This window comes from Vigna angularis, chromosome 8, assembly GCF_016808095.1.
Source record: "Vigna angularis cultivar LongXiaoDou No.4 chromosome 8, ASM1680809v1, whole genome shotgun sequence".
NCBI classification, from domain to species: Eukaryota; Viridiplantae; Streptophyta; class Magnoliopsida; order Fabales; family Fabaceae; genus Vigna; species Vigna angularis.
In genome coordinates this window covers 28,415,393-28,431,837 of record NC_068977.1, presented here as the reverse complement: position 1 = coordinate 28,431,837, position 16,445 = coordinate 28,415,393, and the positions used below count along the sequence as shown (strand labels likewise).

At 37.4% G+C, this 16,445-nt stretch overlaps 1 protein-coding gene across 1 annotated transcript; it reads right to left on the bottom strand.

The window, feature by feature from the left end:
- Positions 1-3,508: 3,508 nt before the first annotated feature.
- On the bottom strand, positions 3,509-16,258 carry LOC128193793 (uncharacterized). Its single transcript, XM_052867901.1, has 8 exons — positions 16,174-16,258; positions 15,998-16,056; positions 14,188-14,624; positions 7,385-8,799; positions 6,969-7,294; positions 5,983-6,918; positions 4,224-5,865; positions 3,509-3,576 (listed from the first exon to the last, which is right to left on the bottom strand). Exons 1-8 carry the CDS (start codon positions 16,256-16,258, stop codon positions 3,509-3,511), a joined length of 4,968 nt encoding a protein of 1,655 aa, XP_052723861.1.
- Positions 16,259-16,445: the final 187 nt, after the last annotated feature.

The window sequence follows — 16,445 nt, the reverse complement described above, 5'->3', positions numbered from 1 at the left end:
TGTACCGGATTTTAGTAGACAAAAATACCCTTATATATATGGATTCTAAGTTTTAAGGTTAAGGGTATTTTAATAATTTTCATTCTCTAAACTAAAAAAAACCCCAAACCCATACTCACCTCTCTCATTCCTCTCAACCCTTTCTCTTTCATCTTTCTCACTCCAATCTTTTTTCTGTCATCCCTACTGTAACCCCAATTGAAAAAATCTGAAACACTTGTCGTTAAACAATCTTACAAAAAAATGATTTTATAATGAGTTTTCATCATATAATTTTTGTCTTATCTAATTTTATCCAATTTTCACACATAAAGGAATTAGTAATTGACCTGGAAAAAATCAGAAATACTCGCTGTTAACCAATTTCTTACAAAAAAGTGATTTTATAATGAGTTTTTATTTTATAATTTTTGTCTTATCTAATTTTATCTAATTTTTACAAGCATAATGACATCAAAGGAATTGGTAATTGGCCTGAAAAAAATCAGAAACACTCGTTGTTAAAAATTTTCTTACAAAAAAATGACTTTATAATGAGTTTTCATTTTATAATTTTTGTTGTATATAATTTTATCTAATTTTTACAAGCATAATGACATCGGAAAGAATTGGTAATTGGCCGGGAAGGTTTTTTTAGAGATGATGATTCAACATATGCAGATGATGAAATTAGAGAGGTTAGTGAAGATGGTGAAATTGAAGAGATCTTGAATGAACCTTTGCCTGAAGGTGAATATGTCAATGACTCAATTCTTTACAAAGCCAAATTGTTTAAAGGCAAGTGTTTTTTATTTTTTCAATTGGAACTACAGTAGGAATGACAGAGAAAAAGTTGGAGTGAGAGAGATGAAAGAGAAAGGATTGAGAGGAATGAGAGAGGTGAGTAAGGGTTTGGGGGGTTTCTTTTTTTTTTTTTTTAACTTTTGAGAATGAAAATTATTAAAATACCCTTAACCTTAAAACTTAGAATCCATATATATAAGGGTATTTTTGTCTACTAAAATCCAGTACACATTACTAAAATGTACCAACTAAAAAACAGGCGTACGCGCGTTAGCAAACCCATATATATATATATATATATATATATATATATATATATATATAACTCAGAATTCGGTATTCGAGAAATCGAATTCTAACATAAGATTATAAAGAGTTATATAAATATAACTTAAAATTTGGTTTTTCAGAAACCGAAAGAAAAGTGTGCTACGTGTAAATATAAGGCACAGTGTGTTATTTGCGTAATATTAAATTCGTTTTGTGTTATGTCAGAAAAAAAATCATGATATTTGAGTGACTGACTGTTACGTGAATGCTAAGACTGTGTCAAACAATGAGTTGGGTTTTTAAAGTTAAGACAGACAGAGATAATACATTTAATGTGAACTTGACTATTTATAGTCTTTAAAACAGATTATAATATTAATTTTAAAAAATAATTATTGGTTCTCAATTAGTAAAAGTGAAGTTAAAAAAAATAATAACATTAAATAAGGAGTCAGTAAATTCTAAAAATTACTTAAGGAGTCAATTACTTAAGGAATCAGTAAATTCGAAAAATTATTTTGATAAATAAAGTTAACAATTTGTTTAAATATATCATTATCGTTTATTTCTTTCATACATTTTCGTATAATAGGTTATTACATGAGGAAAATCAATAATTCGATCTCTAAAATAGTTTTGTTTATATGATTTATGTGTGGTATTCTAATTTTTATAGTGGATAGGACTTTAAAAGTCTTTTTTTCTACTTCAACCAGATTTGTATCTTCCAAATTTTCTTCTTCTAGCATTTCTTCAAGAGATGCTCCACCATCTGCTCACATCCACACGGATGATCATTGCAAGACAAGACGAACGTACATGGACAGGAGACAACACAATGGAAATGCAAGGGTAAGCTTATATTATTTAATTCATACAATTAAAACATACATTTAACATTTCAATTTACACATACAGTATGTAACTTAACATAGAATAACATAGAGATATGTATATATATATATATATATATATATATATATATATATATATATATATATATATATGACAGACCGTCCGGACTGTATGAACCATGTAGTTACAAGCGTCCTTGCACCCAAGTGGTGTAGTAGCCGGGATATACCTAATCAGCTACCACTTGAGGTTAATCCTTCGCCCATGCTAAGTGATGAACTAAGGACCTCCTGCCATTCCCACACATGACTACCCCCTTCTACGTGAAGATGAGTATCACGGAATATCAGGATGGACCGCGAGTCCTAACTTATCCATGTTCATACTTTACCAAATTTAATATTTAACACGTCTGAGACGTTCCTCCTTGGAACGCTCGTTCAAATTCCATAATCATATAATCATTTAACATAGTGTTCAACGTCTTATCCTTTCATAGTTATAATATTTTCATTCTATGTTCCACTCTCTTAAAAAGACGAACGTTCAATTTACTGAAGGAAGAGGACGAACGTTTAAAAGTCAGAGTTAGGAAAACCCATAATAAATCATAAAATTTTCCAGAATAATAAGACCAAACTCCAGAATAATTTTAAGTACTAAGAATGTAGATTATCTCAATTTAGATAAATAAGCATTAAGGAGAAGACTTGACTATATAGGGAACTTTGTATTTGAAAGGGATAGGCTGCCAGTCAATGACCGAACGCGCCAATATAAATTTTACCAATTGTTTGAACGAACGCTATTTACGTTCGGTAAGGAATTTAAAGATAAGGACGAACGTGCGGTTTAAGACCGAACACTTTGTTAAAGCGAACGCTCGGTATATGACCGAGCACCAATCATGACAAACGCTTCGGTATGAGACCGAGCGCCTTTTAGAACGAACGTTCGACATAAGGCCGAACGATATTAAGGACGAACGTTCGACATAAGGCCGAACGCTATTAAGGACGAACGCTCGGTTAAAGAACGAGCGTTACATATTTATAAAGTTTCAAATATTTATATACACTGAGCTGAACCGAACGCTCATTCACTCAAATGGGGACGCTCGTTCTCGAGCAGAATTCTTTCCAAATGAAAGAATTCCAATCTAAGTTATTTTTAATGAAAACCGAACGGTCTAAGACCGTACAGTGACGAGCGTCATTTATCAAAGGGAATGATTTAAGTTTCAGATTTTTTTTCAGATTTCTCAACTTTAAAAATTTCCAGACTTCACATTTTAATTCATACCTTAGGTTTCATATCAGTTTCAAATTGGTAAACTTTATAACTTTCATTTTCGAATTAATTCACCTAAAATATCATCATACAGATTTCATCAATTCAATCATTCCAACTATATAACATTCATACACCTTTCGTACGTATCCAAATCAACATGCAAAACAAACCAGAAATCATATCCCATATCAGTGAACGTTCATAAAGACTCAAACATCATACTTTTCATACATGCAACTCAGATCATACAATCACGCAGTATAAATTAAACATATAAGCTTCCCTTACCTGGATAGCAGTGTTCGTTCTAATGCAACTGTTGAGTTGGTCTCTTATGCGTTCTACCCTCAGTTTCACTATATACTTTCACTTGATCTAAACACCAACATCAGAGATTTCTCAGATACAGTCCATGCATGAACCGAGAACATGGTTTCGTATGAAACCCTAATGAACGAACTACTAGAGAAGGAGACTTACCAACTTAGAATCTAGTTCTGTTCGATTCAAACTAACGTCCGCGTCTCCAGGAACGTTCCTATGGTGCTGAAATGAGATCGGAGAAAAGAGGTGAGATTTACAGTAGAGAGAAGTTTCAGGATTTCTAGAGAGAAGTTGGAGAAGATGAAGAGTTGAGCTTCGTGAGGAAGAAGATGAGTGGTGCAGGTGAGAGAGAGTTTTCGAAAAATCTGGTTTTGTTTAAACTCATGTTCGTTTGAACGAATGTGTCTCAAGCCGACACCTGCACACCAAACTCTGTTTTGGAACTTCTTCCGCGACACGTGGCGTGCTTGCATGCAAAGATTGGTGCGTTTTTAATGTTGCAGAGGAATGATTGGCGCGGCTTTCCGTGTACGTCAGAGAGGAAGAGGAACAGATTAGGGAGTGGGTTTTTAATGGCTGAGAAGTGATGTGGCATGCATAACTGGTGATGTGTCAGAATTAGAAGTGCTAATTATCCAGGGTTTCACATTCTCCCTAACTACAAAAATTTTCGTCCTCGAAAATTAAAAAAAACTTACCCGTGAATAAGTGTGGATACAAGTCCTTAATTGCACCCTCAACTTCCCACGTTGAATCACCAGTCTTAGCGTCCCACACTACCTTCACTAAACGAACGTACTTCCCTTTGTGTAGCGTGGTGCGAACGTCTTCAATACTGATTGGTTGCAACTCTAACGTTCGGTCTGGCCGCAACTGAATGTCCTCCAACTCCAACACATGAGAAGGATTAGCTATGTACTTTCTGAGTTGAGATACGTGGAAAACAGGATGAAGATTTGCTAGTTGAGGAGGCAATGCAAGTTCATAAGCTACTGGTCCAATCTTCTTCAAAATTTGATACGGTCCTATGAACTTGGGAGACAGCTTCTTTGGACGAACTACTCTCCCCACTCCAGTGATTGGATTTAGTCTCAAAAATACATGATCACCTACAGCAAATTCCAATGGTCTTCTCCTCCTATCCGCATATGATTTTTGCCTGCTCAAGGACGTCCTCAATCTATCTTGGATCAACTTAACCTTCTCGGTTGTTTGCTGGATGAGCTCAGGTCCAGTTAACACGTTCTCTCCATCTTGGAACCAGCAAAGTGTCGTTCGGCACTTCCTCCCATAGAGAGCTTCAAACGGCGCCATCCCAATGCTAGCTTGAAAGCTGTTGTTGTACGTGAACTCCACCAGTGGCAAGACTTCATCCCAAGCGCCCAAGTGATCTAGGACGCACGTCCTCAGTAAGTCTTCCAGCGTTTGGATGGTACGTTCGGACTGGCCGTCCGTTTGAGGATGATATGCTGAACTCATCTGCAACTTGCTTCCCAGCTCGCCCTGTAACGATTGCCAAAACCGAGATGTGAATCTCGTGTCTCGGTCAGAAATTATGCTCGAAGGCACCCCATGCAGACGAACGATCTCTCTAATATACAACTTGGCCAAATTAGTCATTGACATCTTCAAGTTAACGGGCAGGAAGTGGGCGCTCTTCGTTAATCTGTCCACGATCACCCAGATTGAGTCATGATTCCTAACTGTTCGTGGTAGATGGGTCACAAAGTCCATGGAAATGCTGTCCCACTTCCATTCAGGAATCTCCAATTGTTGAAGTAAGCCGCCTGGTCGTTGGTGTTCAGCCTTTGCTCGTTGACAGGTCAAGCAGGATGCCACAAAACGAGCGACATCACTCTTCATTCCAGGCCACCAGAACGAACACCTAAGATCTTGGTACATCTTAGTCATACCAGGATGTATGCTAAGACGACTATGATGTGCTTCCTCCAATATGATCCGCTTCAGCTCGCCATCATTGGGAACGCACGTCCTATCCATGTATCGTAATAGGCCGTCAGTCCCCGTATTGAATTCTTTGGTTTGATCCGAACCGAGCGTACTTAGAATCTTCACCAGGTCCTCGTCCTCACGTTGCTTCATCCTGATACGATCAAATACATTGCTTGATATTCTAAGGTTACAGCACTTGATGCTGTTTGGTTCCAACTCAAATTGCAACCTTAGATCCCTGAAGCTCTCCACCAAACTTAACTCTTTCACCATCATAACCGAAACATGCACTGCCTTCCTGCTTAGAGCGTCCGCCACTACATTGGCCTTTCCAGGGTGATACAGTAACTCAAACTCATAGTCTTTCAAAAATTCTAGCCAACGCCTCTGCCTCATGTTCAACTCCTTCTGATCAAATAAATATTTGAGGCTCTTGTGATCACTGAAGACTTGAAATGTTGATCCGTATAGATAATGCCTCCAAATCGTCAGTGCAAAGACGACCGCTGCCAATTCCAGGTCGTGCGTTGGATAGTTGCGTTCATGAATCTTCAACTGACGAGACGCGTACGCTATCGCTCGTCTCTCTTGCATAAGCACACAGCCCAACCCTTGATGGGACGCGTCACAGTAGACTTCAAAGGGCTTGGACGTGTCTGGAATAATCAAAACTGGAGCGCTCGTCAGTTTCACCTTCAGCTCCTGGAAACGCTCCTCACATAGATCAGTCCAGGCGAACGGCTGATCCTTTCTAGTCAATTGGGTAAGAGGAGCCACTATCTTGGCGAACCCCTCTATGAAGCGTCTATAGTAGCCCGCAAGTCCAACAAAACTCCTCACTTCCGTGACCGAACGCGGGCTTTTCCAATCCAACACTGCTCTCACCTTAGATGGATCCACTGAAATACCTTTAGCCGAGACCACATGGCCCAAAAACTGTACCTCCTTCATCCAAAATTCACACTTGGACAGCTTTGCATACAACTCTTTTTCTCTCAACACGCTCAGCACTGCCCTCAAGTGTTCTTCATGTTCGACTTGTGTCTTAGAGTAGATGAGAATATCATCTATGAAAACGACCACAAACTTGTCCAAATAAGGTCTAAATATCCGGTTCATGTAATCCATAAAGATGGCTGGAGCGTTCGTCACTCCAAATGGCATTACCACGTATTCATAATGCCCATAACGTGATCTGAACGCTGTCTTCTGGATGTCGTCCTCCTTAACCCTTATTTGGTGATAGCCCGAACGCAAATCAATCTTAGAAAATACCGTTGCTCCATGCAGTTGATCCAACAAGTCATCTATCCTTGGCAACGGGTATTTGTTCTTGATGGTCAGCTTGTTTAATTGTCTGTAATCTATGCACAAACGAGAGCTGCCATCCTTCTTTTTCACCAAGAGCACAGGCGCTCTCCATGGTGACACGCTCGGGGCCTGATGAATTGTTTATCCATGAGTTCTTCAATCTGCTTCTTGAGTTCAACCAACTCTGCAGGAGGCATACGATATGGCTGAACAGATATAGGGGCTGCCGTTGTCACCAAATCAATGGTGAATTCAATTTCACGAACGGGAGGCAGTCCATGAATCTTTTCTGGAAAAACGTCTGGAAACTCATCCACAACCGTTCGTTCAACACTGCCTTCCCTGGACGTTCGTTCTTTTCCCAATCCTCCGAACTCCTGATCTTCATGTGTCATGATCAGGAAACAGCTTGCTCCTTCCATTATATCCTCCTTTAACTGACCGAGCGTTATCGAAAATTCCTCTTCTTCTTCACCCGGAAACACCAACTCCTTCTTCCCACAATCTATGAGAATGCGATTGGTGGTCAACCAATCCATTCCTAGAATCACCTCCAAACCTTGAAGAGGTAAGCAAATTAAATTCACTTTATAACCTCGCCCCTCAACCACAATAGGACATCTAATGCATACAGTAGACGTCCTAATCTCTCTAGCTGCCGGGGTAGAAACCACCAGGTCGAACTGCATATCCCTCTCCACTATTCCCAATTTTTCAACACACGCCTTCGAGATGAAGGAGTGAGTCGCCCCAGAATCAAACAACACATGACAGGATACTCCATACAGCAAGCATTCACTGGTTATAAGGTTACCTGAGTTAGTTGCTTCCGCCCCAGTTATTGCATACACGCGACCCACTGCTTGTGCTCTACCACCTCTCGGTTGATTCCTTCCAGCAACAGGTGGTCTCGTCACTGCACGTCCGCTCAAATTGCACTCGTTATCTGAGTGTCCGTTCCTTCCACAAAGATTGCAGTGCTTTCCTCCAGCTAGTTGAGGGCATGAATTCCTATAATGTGGCCCTCCACACTGGTAACAAGTAACGTTCCCTTGTCCAGACTGTCCGACAGGAACGATCGCTTGTGATCCGCTTGCATGAGATGATTGACTAGGACGAGCGTAAGGAGTCCTCCTCTGAACCATACCTCCCCTGGACACTATCGGTCCCCTACTCACTTGTTGTTGTTTCTTGTGTCGTTCAGCTTCCGTCATGTTCTTCTCCAACACCTTAGCCCTCTCAACCATGGCAGGAAACGTTCTTATGCACAAGCTTGAAATCATAACTTTCAAATCACTCCTTAGGCCGTTCTCAAACTTCCAACATTGCCACTCTTCACTGGTGGCCATAGTATTGAATCTGACAAGGTGTTTGAATTTATTGGTGTATTCTGAAACCGACATACCCCCTTGAACCAGCTGTAAGAACTCAACCTCCTTTGCAAAACGAACGCTGTCAGGGAAGTACTCTTCATAGAATTTGTTTCTGAACACTGCCCAAGTAATCGGCTGTTGAGCGTCCGTTAGAATGGCTCTGGCGCTCGCCCACCAGTGGCTCGCTTCTCCAGTCAGCAAGTACTCTGTATATGCCAAGCGGTTCTCATCCGGACATCTCTTGGCGTTGAAAATTCTCTCCATATCCCTCAGCCACTGGTCAGCTTCATCCGGGAGACACTTCCCACTAAATTTGGCAGGGTGATGCTGAAGAAAACTCTTCAAACTCCATTCAGCATTCGGTTGAGCAGCGTTTGAAGAAGATGCTCCAGGCGCACCTCTAGTTGCGGCAAGAATATCCATCAATTGCCTCTGTGTTGCTTCTGAATTAACACGCGAGGCCTCCAAACTCTGCATTGCATCCTGATTTTGCCTCATCAAGGCGGTGTTCTGCTCAATTAATGTTGTATTTTGTTGTTGAAGTCTGTCAATTACAGTTTCCAACATCCTAGCATTGTTGGTAGTATCGGGTTCAGTAGGTTGAGGAGGAGGAGGTAATCTAGGAGCCATTCGTTCTCTGGACACAGAGAAAAACAAACGTTAATAATGTTCAGGAGTTAAAATAATAATAACTCATTACACATACAACAAGCACACAGCAAAAACACAGTGCACTCATAACCTACAGTGTCCCTTAATTAGAACAAAACTGCTCTGATACCACTAATGTAACATCCCAAAATACAGTAATTACCATAAATCAGAATTAATTACAATTAACAGTATAATAAACAGTCTTTAATATTAACAGAAACCAAGGTTTCAAAGCCGAACGGCTGCAGTACAAAATAACGAGCGTATTAAAGTACAGGGAAATGAAACAGAACGAACGGTTTTACAAAACATTCAACCGAACGTCCAACTAATACTAACATTTACAATCCAAATCTAACGAGCGCTCTAAGGCTCGGCCTTCACTTTTACTTCAACCAGATTTGCATCTTCCAAATTTTCTTCTTCTAGCATTTCTTCAAGAGATGCTCTACCATCTGCTCACATCCACACGGATGATCATTGCAAGACAAGACGAACGTACATGGACAGGAGACAACACAATGGAAATGCAAGGGTAAGCTTATATTATTTAATTCATACAATTAAAACATACATTTAACATTTCAATTTACACATACAGCATGTAACTTAACATAGAATAACATAGAGATATGTATATATATATATATATATATATATATATATATATATATATATATATATATGACAGACCGTCCGGACTGTATGAACCATGTAGTTACAAGCGTCCTTGCACCCAAGTGGTGTAGTAGCCGGGATATACCTAATCAGCTGCCACTTGAGGTTAATCCTTCGCCCATGCTAAGTGATGAACTAAGGACCTCCTGCCATTCCCACACATGACTACCCCCTTCTACGTGAAGATGAGTATCACGGAATATCAGGATAGACCGCGAGTCCTAACTTATCCATGTTCATACTTTACCAAATTTAATATTTAACACGTCTGAGACATTCCTCCTTGGAACGCTCGTTCAAATTCCATAATCATATAATCATTTAACATAGTGTTCAACGTCTTATCCTTTCATAGTTATAATATTTTCATTCTGTGTTCCACTCTCTTAAAAAGACGAACGTTCAATTTACTGAAGGAAGAGGACAAACGTTTAAAAGTCAGAGTTAGGAAAACCCATAATAAATCATAAAATTTTCCAGAATAATAAGACCAAACTCCAGAATAATTTTAAGTACTAAGAATGTAGATTATCTCAATTTAGATAAATAAGCATTAAGGAGAAGACTTGACTATATAGGGAACTTTGTATTTGAAAGGGATAGGCTGCCAGTCAATGACCAAACGCGCCAATATAAATTTTACCAATTGTTTGAACGAATGCTATTTACGTTCGGTAAGGAATTTAAAGATAAGGACGAACGTGCGGTTTAAGACCGAACACTTTGTTAAAGCGAACGCTCGGTATATGACCGAGCACCAATCATGACAAACGCTTCGGTATGAGACTGAGCGCCTTTTAGAACGAACGTTCGGCATAAGGCCGAACGCTATTAAGGACGAACGCTCGGTTAAAGAACGAGCGTTACATATTTATAAAGTTTCAAATATTTATATACACTGAGCTGAACCGAACGCTCATTCACTCAAATGGGGACGCTCGTTCTCGAGCAGAATTCTTTCCAAATGAAAGAATTCCAATCTAAGTTATTTTTAATGAAAACCGAACGGTCTAAGACCATACAGTGACGAGCGTCATTTATCAAAGGGAATGATTTAAGTTTCAATTTTTTTTTTCAGATTTCTCAACTTTAAAAATTTCCAGACTTCACATTTTAATTCATACCTTAGGTTTCATATCAGTTTCAAATTGGTAAACTTTATAACTTTCATTTTCGAATTAATTCACCTAAAATATCATCATACAGATTTCATCAATTCAATCATTCCAACTATATAACATTCATACACCTTTCGTACGTATCCAAATCAACATGCAAAACAAACCAGAAATCATATCCCATATCAGTGAACGTTCATAAAGACTCAAACATCATACTTTTCATACATGCAACTCAGATCATACAATCACGCAGTATAAATTAAACATATAAGCTTCCCTTACCTGGATAGCAGTGTTCGTTCTAATGCAACTGTTGAGTTGGTCTCTTATGCGTTCTACCCTCAGTTTCACTATATACTTTCACTTGATCTAAACACCAACATCAGAGATTTCTCAGATACAGTCCATGCATGAACCGAGAACATGGTTTCGTATGAAACCCTAATGAACGAACTACTAGAGAAGGAGACTTACCAACTTAGAATCTAGTTCTGTTCGATTCAAACTAACGTTCGCGTCTCCAGGAACGTTCCTATGGTGCTGAAATGAGATCGGAGAAAAGAGGTGAGATTTACAGTAGAGAGAAGTTTCAGGATTTCTAGAGAGAAGTTGGAGAAGATGAAGAGTTGAGCTTCGTGAGGAAGAAGATGAGTGGTGCAGGTGAGAGAGAGTTTTCGAAAAATCTGGTTTTGTTTAAACTCATGTTCGTTTGAACGAACGTGTCTCAAGCCGACACCTGCACACCAAACTCTGATTTGGAACTTCTTCCGCGACACGTGGCGTGCTTGCATGCAAAGATTGGTGCGTTTTTAATGTTGCAGAGGAATGATTGGCGCGGCTTTCCGTGTACGTCAGAGAGGAAGAGGAACAGATTAGGGAGTGGGTTTTTAATGGCTGAGAAGTGATGTGGCATGCATAACTGGTGATGTGTCAGAATTAGAAGTGCTAATTATCCAGGGTTTCACATGATGTCATAATTTAATAACCCATAAATGGGTTGGACTAGTTCTATTTTTTTCTTTTTGTTATTAGTCTCCTTAATTTTTTAACTTAAAAAATGGACGAGGAATAAGAAATCCATGTATTTAAAGAAGCCTTTCATACATTTTTTGTCGTCTCTCATTTAATTTTAGCACCGAAATTACGTTTCTTATTGTCTATTAAATTGATAGATTTAACAAAAAAATACAAAATATTTTAGTGATTCTGACAACTCAATCTGATTTATACTATAGAAAATTTAAATTGAATATTGCTGGATCTGGAACTGTGTTTTTAGATAGATTTTTAATGGATTCAGGTTCAACACATTCATATACTTTTTGGCTCTTCAGGTTCAACACCTAAGATAATGAATTATAAATTAAATGTAATTATTTTAATATGATAATAATATAGAAGATATATTACTACTTATATATCAGTTATTATATATCCATAACTGAGTGATAGAAATGTTTAACAACGTTTTTCCATCAATCACCTTAAATATTACAACAGTTAAGGAAATGTATAATGGAACAATAACTTCAACTGCTTTGATAGAACATCATCTCTACTTCTGTCATGTCTGAGCAACGTGTGCTTTATATATATATATATATATATATATATATATATATATATATATATATATATATATATATATATATATATAAGCTTGAATTAAGTTAATAATGAATAACTTCTGTTATTTACTTAACACAAGATTTGGTATTAGAAAGCTGAAAAAGTGGGAAGTAGAAAGGTATTAAAAGAATTAACTGTAAAAATTAATTTGATTATGATCAGAATTTATTTCTTTCACAGACATTCATCTGACACTTGTTCATGTTTGCGTATTTTGTGAAATTGAAATTGAAATATTTTATCTCTTTACTCAACAAATAAAAATAAGGGGTCTTCTCCTTTCATATACAAAATTGTATGAAATATTTTAGTAAAAAAAAATTGAACAATTAGAGTTTTAAAAGGGAAGATTATGTGGTAAGGATGAGGGACAGATCATTTTTTTTTTTAAAGTTCCACTCTTTCTGAAAGTCGTTATTTTTTTTTACGTGTGAAATGTAACATGTGCGAAAAATAGACAGAAGGTTTGAAAAATAAAAATTATATAGTAAGCCAGAAATGTACACAAATAACTTTTTAAAACTTGATAATGAAAAGAAAATTTGCATAAAAGGATAAAAAAGAAAATCGTTATAAGTTAGGTATTTGTTTGCGTTGTATATTTATTATTCTTTCCTACATGTCATACAACTTTAAATGTGATGGGTTGGCCTAACATTGACTGAGTGACTGTTAAGTGAATGGCTAAGAAAGAATAAATTACATGAGAAAAATCAACAACTCTGATGGATAAGACTTTAAAAGTCTTTTGATTTCATTTTTTTCATTTCCTTCTCACCATGTCCTAATTTTATAACTCATACAAAGACACCAATTTAAGATAATACAAAACTTTCTTCAACTTATAAACATTATTTGAAAATTTAAAATCTTCAAGTGATTGTTCAAATTATACTTTTTTTTAATAAAACCATTTAAGAAAGTTCTTTTAACATCCATTTGATACAGTTTAAATTTCATCAAATATGCATAAGCAAGTAACAATTTAATAGCTTCTAACTTTGTTACGGCATAGGTTTCATCATAGTCAATACTTTCTTAACAATATCCTTTAGCTATTAGTCATGCTTTGTTCTTTGTGATATGACCATTGATCCAACTTGTTTCGGAAGACCCATTTTGTACCAATTACTTGATAGTGTTCTTCTCTAGGAATAAGTTCCAAAACTCCATGCCTTTAAAATTGGTTCATCTCTTCTTGCATAGCTACACACCATTTATCATTTTGAAGAGTCTCACCAATATTTTTGGGTTCAATATGAGAAACAAAAGCAACAATTAAGCATAAATTATTTAGATTTCGTCTAGTAGTTACCCGTTTTGATATATCTCCAATAATGTTGTCCATAGAAAGACCACATGATTATTGATAGCCTCTAGGGTCATCTTCTTGTTGTACATGAGGAATTTCAGAGTGAGTGTTCTCATTTATATACATCTCTTCAAGGGCTTCCCTTAGATAATCTTCGTCTCCTTGAGACCTTTATCGCATAATTGACTTATGCTTAGGAGGTTGTGCTTTAGTCCTTCAACATATAACACATCTTTGATTGTTAAGGTGTTTCCCCTTTCAATATCTTCGATTCCAATTATCTTCCCTTTGTTGTTATCCCCACAGGTTACAAATCATTGCTTCTTTTTCTCAAAGCTTACGAACGTTCTTTTGTCACCCATCATATGCCTTGAGCATCCATATAAATATACCATAATGACTTCTTTGACTTTGAAGGTTCTTGGCTTGAAGAATCATCAATATATGCCATTAAGCATAAGTTAGCTTCTTCATCGGAGTCGCTTGAACTAGATGAGCTAGAGTCATTTTCTTCCCAAGCAATGTATGCTTTCTTCTTCTTATGAAACTTCTTTTCTTTCTTTTCCTCACTCTTTTTTTAGTACAGTCCCCCTTGACATGTCCTCTTTCTCCACATCCATAACACTTGTACCTTGAGGAGGACCCTTGATTATCCTTCTTTTCACTTCTAAACTTGTCTTTACCTATAACTTTCATGAACTTGCCAAATCTCTTGATCATAAGGCTCATACGCTCATCATCATCATAATCATCTTCTACTCTTGAGCTCTTTCCTTTAAATACTTTAGTTTTGAATGTCAAGGTTTTCTTCTTTCCTTGGTCTTCTTCTGCAGCTAGTCTATTGAGCTCAAGCTCATGCTCACAGAGCTTTCCAAACAATATCTCCATTGACATTGAAGATACATTTTGTGACTCAGAGATTGTTGTCACCTTGGGTTGCCATGACCTGTCCAAAGATTTTAAGATTTTCACATTGAGTTCATTAGTGTCAAAAGTCTTACCCAATACAATGAGATGGTTGATAATATGAGTGAAGCGGTTTTGCACATCTGCTATGGTTTCTCCAGGCTGCATTCTGAATGATAATGGTAATTCTTACCATTATCTATGATACAATTTTCTTACCAAATCAACTCTCTTGAAGCCTGAAACATATTTAATCCTCTCCTTTATCTAACTTTGTAAATAAGATTAGCTTAGGTTACACTTAGGGGTGTTTATCACTAATTTCCTCAAGTTTTGTAGGCAAATTATGTGCATTGGAAGAGCATGAAAACTATCAAGAGCTAGAATCTAGGAAACACTACAAAAAGCAAGTGATTAGAAGACACATGAAGACAGTTCTCATGCCAGGCGCCTCAGAAAAGGGGGGTCGAGCCCCATCTGTTTCACAGTTCTCACGCCAGGCACCCCAAGAAGGAGGTTGGGCATCATTCTCTGCGCAACCCTTGCGCCAGACGCCCTAGAGAAGGGGGTCGGGCGCGACACTTGCTGATGTGGCACCCTAGACCTATTTAAGGCTCCCATGCAATGAGTGGTGGATCTTCTTGGCGGCTGAAGCACGAAAACACCATTTTGGACCTTTGGGAGCTGGTTTTGGGCAGTAGAAACTCTCCATTCAACCTCCTTGGGTCTCCATCTATTCCATTTTCTTCCATTGTAAGCTCAAGCTCTCCATGACAATGGAGAGCTAAGTTCATTTTGTTGGGAAATGATGTAACTACGAAACTCTCTTGTAAATGCACTTGTTTTTAATGAATACAAGCTTCTTTCATTGATTGTTAGTGTTTATTTCCTTTGCTTAAAGCTTGTTGTGCCTTGATCAACCACAACATGATTCTTTGGTTTGCTTAATGTTGGGAAATATTGTGTCAACCTTGAACTGGACTAAACACCTAAAGGAAATTGTGTCTAGGGATAGAGCTTGAACCTTTAGTTGTCTTAAACCTCTTTTCTTAATGCAGATGAACTTGTTAGGTTACCAAGGGATTGGAATTTAATGAGTAAGTCTAGGCTCTCTCTACCAAGGGATTGGGTTTGAGTAGCTTAGTAGGTTGACATGAGCATTTAAGTGAAGAAGTAGTGATGTGCATTTGCATGAGAGTGTAGTAGGTAAAATCATTCTCCAACGTTTCCATTCCATATCATCTTTAACCATCTCATTTCTAAGTGTTTTAACCCCAAAAAGTTCAATTTACAACTTATGCATTATGTTTATTTTTATTGCACTGAAATTACATCAAATGGAATCATTTGTTAGTCTAAATTAGCTAGGAAATTATACGATTGTAAAGTGTCATACGAGTCTCTTGGGATATGATATCTGGTCTTACCGGTTTATTAATTAAAACGATTTGGTACACTTGCCAATGAGTTAACACTGAACATCTCAAATTCTTGTATCAATGTTTTCTTCCTGGTTCACTTCACATCGCCAATACCTTCATGGGTAACTCTGAGTACTTCCCACATTTCTTGATCTGTCTTACAAACTGAAATTCTATAGAATTCATCAAGCACAACAGTAGAAGAAATAATATTTCTAGCCTTGTGTCAAATTGTGTTCTTCTATTTTCCTCAACAATCCAAGTTAAATATGGTTTTTCCTGTTCAATACCATTAACCGTTCGAGTTGGAATAGAAGAACCATTTTCCACCGCTTCCCATATACCTTTGTCAACAGACCTCATAAAAATTTCCATTTTGACTTTTCAGAAAGCATAATTATCACTAGTAAAAAGTGGTAGTCTATTGATGGAAACACCTTTAGCAAAAACTTGATTGTGTCTGGTCATTTTCGTAAAATTTGAAAAATTATCAAAGCAAGCTCTGATATCAATTGTAGGAATTGGTATCATTTAGTGGAACATTTAAGAAGCGTGAAAATGG

Coding starts and splice junctions, on each gene's coding strand:
- LOC128193793 (XM_052867901.1), bottom strand. CDS start 16,258: ATGGAAATTTTTATGAGGTCTGTTGACAAAGGTATATGGGAAGCGGTG. Junction 16,057..16,173: donor TCCAACTCGAACGGTTAATG/GTATTGAACAGG, acceptor TGAATTCTATAG/AATTTCAGTTTGTAAGACAG. Junction 14,625..15,997: donor ACTCAGAGTTACCCATGAAG/GTATTGGCGATG, acceptor TTCAGAATGCAG/CCTGGAGAAACCATAGCAGA.